This window comes from Notothenia coriiceps, unplaced genomic scaffold, assembly GCF_000735185.1.
Source record: "Notothenia coriiceps isolate Sejong01 unplaced genomic scaffold, NC01 NC01_scaffold00003149, whole genome shotgun sequence".
Classification (NCBI taxonomy): domain Eukaryota; kingdom Metazoa; phylum Chordata; class Actinopteri; order Perciformes; family Nototheniidae; genus Notothenia; species Notothenia coriiceps.
Genome location: NW_011335850.1, coordinates 3,519 through 11,050, shown reverse-complemented (window position 1 = coordinate 11,050; position 7,532 = coordinate 3,519). Strand labels below are relative to the sequence as shown.

General features: G+C 43.4%; 1 protein-coding gene across 1 annotated transcript in view; it reads right to left on the bottom strand.

The window, feature by feature from the left end:
• The window catches only part of LOC104941113 (CREB-binding protein-like), a gene marked incomplete at its 3' end in the record, with an annotated part of 10,657 nt that extends 3,677 nt beyond the window's left edge, over positions 1-6,980 (bottom strand). The window contains exons 1-7 of the mRNA XM_010766160.1: positions 6,685-6,980; positions 4,111-4,224; positions 2,625-2,876; positions 1,684-1,783; positions 1,363-1,500; positions 1,128-1,245; positions 828-999 (exon numbers count right to left, since the gene is read on the bottom strand). Coding sequence (XP_010764462.1) covers positions 828-999; positions 1,128-1,245; positions 1,363-1,500; positions 1,684-1,783; positions 2,625-2,876; positions 4,111-4,224; positions 6,685-6,946 — 1,156 coding nt within the window. The remainder of the gene's footprint in view (positions 1-827; positions 1,000-1,127; positions 1,246-1,362; positions 1,501-1,683; positions 1,784-2,624; positions 2,877-4,110; positions 4,225-6,684) is intronic.
• Positions 6,981-7,532: the final 552 nt, after the last annotated feature.

Genomic DNA, 7,532 nt, shown 5'->3' with positions numbered 1-7,532 from the left:
AAATATCCAAAAAGAAAAATCTGCTTACAGTTCTGTTTCAAATGGGTGTTGAGAGATATATCCATAGATCTCCTCATGTTGCTCTCAAAGTGCACCAGATTGATGCTTTTAACTTAAATATTTAAAAAAAAAAAATTCCCGTGGGAGCATGCCCCCGGACCCCCCTATAGGAGGTTAGGTCCCCCCCACTAAAATCATGTTCACATGGATACATTTGCACACATCTTGTGTCCATATCTTTCTGTTTTGGTAGTCATGCCACACATGCATGCATGCATGCGCGAGTCATGGTAAGATATCTGGATTAAGAGGTTGCTTTTTCTTTGCACAGCATGAAAGAAAGGCCAAATGAATTGGCTGTGATTTTAGTTTTTTTAAGCAGAAGTTGAGTTCAATAATTTGTACGGCCCTCGGAGGATGTTGTAAAAATTGAAAGGAAAAAGGTTCCCCACCCCTGCTGTAAATAATAATAAAACCCCTTGATTTATAACTTAACATCTCTGTCTCCTATTGATCTGAGTATATTATAAAGAATAGCCAGTTAATTGAAGCATTATAGCGCAGGCCTTTGTCAGATGGTATATTACGCTGTTTTTTTCCTGCTTCGAATAGTTCTCTCTTTTTTCACCATACCTGTGTTTGCATCACTGTATCCAACCAAGACGAAACGATGTGAAATGGCATAAATATCACACAAAAATAAGAAATAATGCAATACAAACACTTGTTTCTAACACTTGTTTTGGTCCAAAAAATGATGCAAGAAACTTGAAATGCATTTGAGGTTTTACCTCACAACCCTTCAGGTCTTGTACCGCTGTACTCACTCTGTGGCCTTGGGCTGAAGGCATTGGGCTGGGGGAGGCCGGGCTGCTGGTTCCCCTGGGCGGCCAGAGGAGCCTGGTTGATGATCTGCTTCTGTAGCCTGGAGCGCCGCTTCTCCTCCAGCTCCTTTTGGATTTTATAGATTTTCTCAGCCAGGAAGTGATAGTATTCATCCTGAGGGGAGACAAAGGGGGTGAGTAGAAGGCGATATTAAAGTTGACAAATACATTCTGAGGCTTTGTGTGTGGCCTGGAAAGGGAGAGGAATTATTTCCAAGTTGAGGCCCGTTTCAGAAAACCTACCCGGCTGTTAGCGGACTCGTACATGTCCCCCTCCACCTTCCTGGCGTAAGCCACTAGGTTCTCCATTCGTCTGTCCTTCAAAGCTGCCGGGTCAGGCGTGGGGAATATGGCTTGTACTCTGCAGGAGAAGAATTGCAGCAATGAATATCTCAAATTCTACCTCTGTACTTCAAAACCTTCAAAATGTCATATGGTAGGAGTCAGTTCCAGTCGTCCAGCAGGGGTATACACTTACAGTTTGTGCACGAGGTGATTTCTCAGGTCCTGAGTGACGTGCTCGTGCCAGGATTTCCTGGTGCCTGTGGCAGAGATGGGTGCTGCTGTGGGAAGGTTACCCAGCGAACCCACAGAGGACCCGTCTGACAGCAGCTGACTGGAGGTGGAACAGGAGGACGGGTAGAAGTTACATATTTAAATAGTGTCATTTTTTACATGGGAGTGCACTCTAGAATCAGATCTATTAGACATGTACATTTTAAGTAGCTACTTGAATTTCCTGCAATAAAAAGAAAGTTTAGGGTGAATGAATGAAATGCCGTTGTTTGCTGGGACTGACTTGTTAGTGTTGAGTGTGTTGGGGAGGGCGTCTGTGTTCAGGTTCGTCTGATCTGAAGTGGTCACGCCCAGAGTCCCGCCTCCAAGAGCCATCTGGTTACCTGTAACACAGAGCGCTGTGAGCAAACAGCACTGCCTTTATTTCAAAATCGTGCTCTGCAACTAAAATATGGCTGCCGTGACCACAGCTGCAGAGCACACTCTCAACACTGACATAATAAAAGGGCCAGCAAAGGTTACTCTGCATTATATTACATTCATTTTTATATCAATTTTAGAGCCTAGCAGTTGGGTGCGCTGTGCATTAACAAGTCAATCAATACACATGCCTACATTTAAGAGAGCACAACTTTTTAAAGGTTTTTAAGGTTTTCTACAAGCGCTCATATATACTAGTACTAATATTGTGTTTTTGCGGCCAACCTGGAAGTCAGCATTACAAGGGCTCCCGGAAAAAATAAATTGGATTTTATTTTATTGTCTTTTAGATTATAGCAGAAGATATGATCCGTGGCAAACGCGCATTTATGATACATGCACGTTTCATGGAGCAGATTCATCTCCACATATTTATACACCTTTATAACAGTTGAAGCATACATGTCATGACTAAAAGTAAATAGCTAGTGCTATAAACAAACTGCATCACGGTTGCATTTCTTCACTTCACGGTCACTAAGCTAAAGGTGGACGGGTGTTGGCAGTCTTATTTAGTAACTTGTTAGCAGCTGCCTTTTCGTAAAGACAAGTAAAAGCTTCAGACATTTATGAGTGGGGTAATAACTTGAACAAAACGTAAAAAAATGGTTAAGCTCATGTTAATCCAAGACCTTATTCCAGGCATCTAACCAAAACTAATTAAAAAAAACATTACATTTCAAGGAACCCAGAAGTGCTAAATATCACTACATGACCATAAAACATTGAAATCTTTGGCTTTACCAAGTGCATTGATGGGTCTCATCTGCGGGAGCTGCTGTTGCTGTGTGTTGGGTGTGCCTCCAGTCTGGCCCGCGGCCCCCCGGGCTTGCCCAGTGGTCTGGCTGCTGTAGGGCAGCCCAAGTGCCTCGTACGCTCTCTGCATGGAGCTGGGGTCTATGGGGGTTGAGGTATTGATGGTGGGAGTACTGGGCTGGCCCACACCAACGGAAGACATGGCGTTCTGGAGGCTCGCATTGGGGGAGCCTAGCATGGCTGTGGAGAGAGACAGCGCCGTCAGTCTTAACACTCAAATACAATCAATCTGACTATACTGCCAGCTGGTAGACATTTTCACCATCTCGACTGCTGCAAGCAAGGATAGGCACACAAATGCTAAATGTTGATACTGTGTGCCATGCCCAATGAATGTAAAAAGTATCCTCTTTGGTGAAAACACTGCAAAAGTAGTAGTAGAAAACACACATGCTTACACACTTTGACCTCTGGCAAGATGAAGTCACAAGGCAACATGATACAGTGTGAACATAATGCAAGGCTAAACGCTTTGAAAAGCAGTGAACTGAATAAATGCATAAATCCCTCCAGGGGACAAAGCATTAGCATATTTTTCTGAGTTCAGGCTTTGGGCGAGCTAAAAAAGCTCTTAGTTTGTGCAAAGACGAAAATCGGAGGAACAAAGAAACTCTGCGCTGTGCTTGTGTTGGCAGGAGAGACACAAGCCTTGACGTCATGTTCTTTAACATGCAAACAGGGACAGACCAACACTGGAATGCTTTAAGTGATGAAAGATGCAGAGGGGAGAAGTAAAGAAAAGAAAATAATGGAGGGGGGAAAAAAAGGGGAGAGTAAAAAAAAATGGAAAAGTAAGTGTTACAAATGCAAGTCATGAATAAGAATGAAAAAGATTGGGTTGGGTATTCAAGAACAGAGTGTGAAACCGTAGAGTGGAAAACAAAACAGAAAGAAAACAGTTTAAGTGCGAGGCTCTGTTCCGGAGGGGAGTAGCAGTAAACAGCCCAACAGCCAATGGCTCAGCGGGACACATCCAGCACACGCTCTCCGTTTCCTCCCTCTCTCCCTCCACCACACGCCTATCCCTCTTGTGTGTCAGATTACAAGCCCAGCAGGACCACACACTTACTCACTGAATGCATTTAGGCATTGTGGAGGGGCACAAACCTAGAAATAAATTGCCTGAATGGTCAAATACTCAAACATTCTGCACACAAGCCTCTGCGGCTGGTTTCAGGAAAGCCACAGGAAGGTATTATTCTTGCTGATTATGTCACTATAGACTACAAGAGCTTAATCTCCCTTAATGTCTGAGATAAAGACTGGGGCCTTTGTGAGACCAACGCAGAGATGCGCTGCTTATTCAGTACAGTCAATGGAAGTAAATCAGCCTTGTGTTTGGTGTCTGCGGGGATGTCTGGCCACTTTACAACGGCTGAGCGACAGCGTGCCGGAGCCTGCTACTCGTACTCACTTTGCTGGGTGCGCTTGTCGCTGGCGTTCTTCAGCGGCAGGCAGACAGGACAGTCGTGTCTCGTGCAGTTTTTCCAGTGCGAGATGATCTGTCTGGACGACGCACAGTGTGCCACTGCAGAGAGGAGGGAGATGGGGACACCAAGAAATCAACGTTAGAGCTGTGCAATCACTGGAAATTCACATCATGTTTAATGAAAACAAAACCATTTTTACATTCAGCTTGTTCTAAATCCCCTCACAGTTGAGGCCTATTCTCCATCTCAGACTGGAATTAAGGTTAATTATATTGTGTAACTTTAAACGACTTTCTCTGTTTTGAAATAACAAGCGGAAAGGACATATCACACACCTCACATTTAGAAGAAGGATTTCCTGGACACACATTATTAATAACATTGAGCAAAGCGGTCCTTGACAGAACGAAGAAAAAACTATGAGGACTTCATATAAATGTTAAGGAGGAGAGACAAAGGGATGAACCGATGTGGTCGGTATGGGCGACTTTCAGGGTATTTTGTAACCGTTTGGCCCGCTATATTGAGCCTTCTCTGATCCTTTGTTCTACAACATCACACGAGTGTGATCATTTAAGAAGCTTTTCATTCACAGCAATGCATGGAGTGCTGTAGTCGTCAACTTTCCAACCATCTGCTGTCTGTCCTTCTGCAATCTCCTGTAATGTGAATCATCAAAAAAAAGGTAATTTGCTATCCGCACAAAGGATGTCCAAAACATTAAAATAAAAACTCAGTCACCAAAAAAATAAACAACGGAGGACCTTTTCAAAACAAGACAGAAATAAACCTTGAGACGGCAACAAAGCCAAATAAATTATAGAGGGTTTATTATTTTATAAAATAAATCAATTTTTTATAAAAACATTACAAAACCACTAATATACAGGACAAGTATTTATTAACGCAGTGCAGAGTTTTTCAATTGTCAAGCATATACAATGGATTGATTGCAATAACTTGAATGTACTTTAGTGTTCACTGTGCAGCTGTAATATCCAATAAAATAGAAGCATGGAGTAGGAGTCTGAAGCGGCAGACCCTCAATATTATAGTGGGGGGGGAGGAAACTTGATTTGGACATCCCTAGAGAGAAACTACAGAAATAAAATGTGTCAGCTCAAACTGAAAACGTTCAGCTCACTGCACTCATTTCTACTCTTGGAAGGCTGTTGCTTTGGCCCAGAGGAAAAATAAACTATACCGTATTTCCTGATGCATGACTGAACAAACGGAGGCGCTTCATTTCATCTGTGGTCATGCTAATGAGCTAGCAGCTAATCTGACAAGAAATCACCAGCTGGATGAAAGGAGCCTCTGCTATCCGATTGGCACTTCTAAATATTACACCATATACAATCATTATCTGGCTTCAAGCTCCAAAGCCCGAGCACAAATAAACACAATTAGATTTCATTATCTTTGTGAGAACGCCAATACTACTGGCAAACACTGGAACATTGCAGGTCTATAATGTGGCTTTTTGTAGATTTAATGTGAACTGATGAACAAAGAAAAAGAGCTAGGATTGAGGTCCAAAGCCAGTGCACGCATTAGTCATAGCGCAGACTCCGAGTTCCCTTAGGTAAAATTGAACTCACATCAGATAAATGTCAAATCAGAGATGTGCGGATAGGGAAAGAAATCGTTCGCCACAAAATGTCAGAGGTACAGAGACGCAGAAACCCTGAGCGAGAGGAAATTAGCAGAGACATAGAACCCTTCACACTTAAAACACTTTGGCCTCTGAGGGTGGTTGGCTTGAAATGTAACTTAAGCATTCAAGTCCAAGGCCAGAGCAAAAGACATGAAATCTAAATGAAAGTCGCTTGAGGGGAATTTTGCACAGGAAGGACAGCAGACAGAAACACGCCAGAGAAAATCCAGGGGAAGACATTAGTGGCACAAGAGAAAGTCGACAAGTGGGCAAGCAGGTAGGAGGTGAGTGTTTTTGAATGTATGGAAATGTTATGTGCTCAGTCTATGTTCTGACAAAACAAGGATTTAGGAGAAATGTGTCTGGACATGGCATGGAAAGGCACACCTGACAGACTACCTTTTAAGAAAAACTAACAAAGTAAAGGAATCGCATTATTAAAATATGATCAAATTCATTTAAGAGAATATTTGGTATTTGGAAATCCTCATTTTACAGATATCTGATCTGTGTTGATGCCTTTTTCAAATATGTTTCCCCTTAATGACTTTCAGGTCTGCTTGTTCAACATGATGTTGTAAGTTACTTTCATTTTCAACGGTTGTTTTCCAAATGTGGAAGATGTAAAGCATATCCAGACCTTGACTTGAGGTTATATAAATGTTGGGATCGGATCATAAACAAATACATCATAAACAAAGCTCGGGATTTTACAAGATCAAGATAGGAAATGGTTTATGAACAAGAAGTATGTGTTTACTTTGCCAAGACCTACTTTATTAAGGCTTTAATGTGGTGAACAGAAAGCAGAAAAGACTCCAACGAGCAAATGAGGTGTTGATTTCCACAAACTTTTTAACCCCAGGATGTGATCAATCTGCTTTAAAATGCGTTCACTCACCCTGGCAGGACTTCCCGGCCTGGCAGTGGGTCATGTGGTTGAGGACGTTCTTCATGGTGCGGCAGTGCGGCAGGGCGCAGGCCCTCACCTCCCCATTGGCCTGCTCCCGTCGCTGGCACTTGTGAGCGTGCAGCAGCAGGACCAGCTGCTGCTGGATCAGCTTGCGCTTCTCTGGGTCTGCTGTGGGGCCCACCGATGAGACCGCCACACCCCCGCCGCCGGACAGTGGGAGCAACGTCGCCTGCTGCTGCGGCTGCTGCATTGTGAACAAAGAAAACAACAAGTGTCAAAGTTGTGATGGGTGAAAATAACTCTCCCTGTCGGAGCTGTCAATACCACACGTGTAGAGAGGCACATTCTTGTCTTCAAAGCAAGTCTGATCTTTATTGTGCATTGTTATGGACACATGCAGTCCCTCTCCCAGTAGGTCTCCACCGCATCACTGCAGTTTATCACCACGTTGTGTGTGTGCTCTTTCGAAATACGCTTTTTCGTCTACAGGTGTGTGTCGCTGTTTGTGTCTGATTGACAGCAGCCAGCAGGATGCGAGAACTCCGGTGCGAAGGGGGGATATGAAGCAAACAAACTTGTCAGTGGTCGATCATTCAACAAGCCTGGGTGCAGAACAGGATGCATGTTCATGTTTACAAGTTAGATAAGAAGGAGACTTTCTGATGTACTTTATGTAATAAAAGCTAATGTGGTTGTTGCTCAGAGTCTACGATTCTTTTGTTGTGTAGCATGCCGTGTGCCTCAGTGAGCCCGATTCCTTTAGCTTTGAAATTGGAATGACAGTATCGAAATAAGGACTACATCTGCGAAGACGGTCTCCTGGATGGTAATCTGTC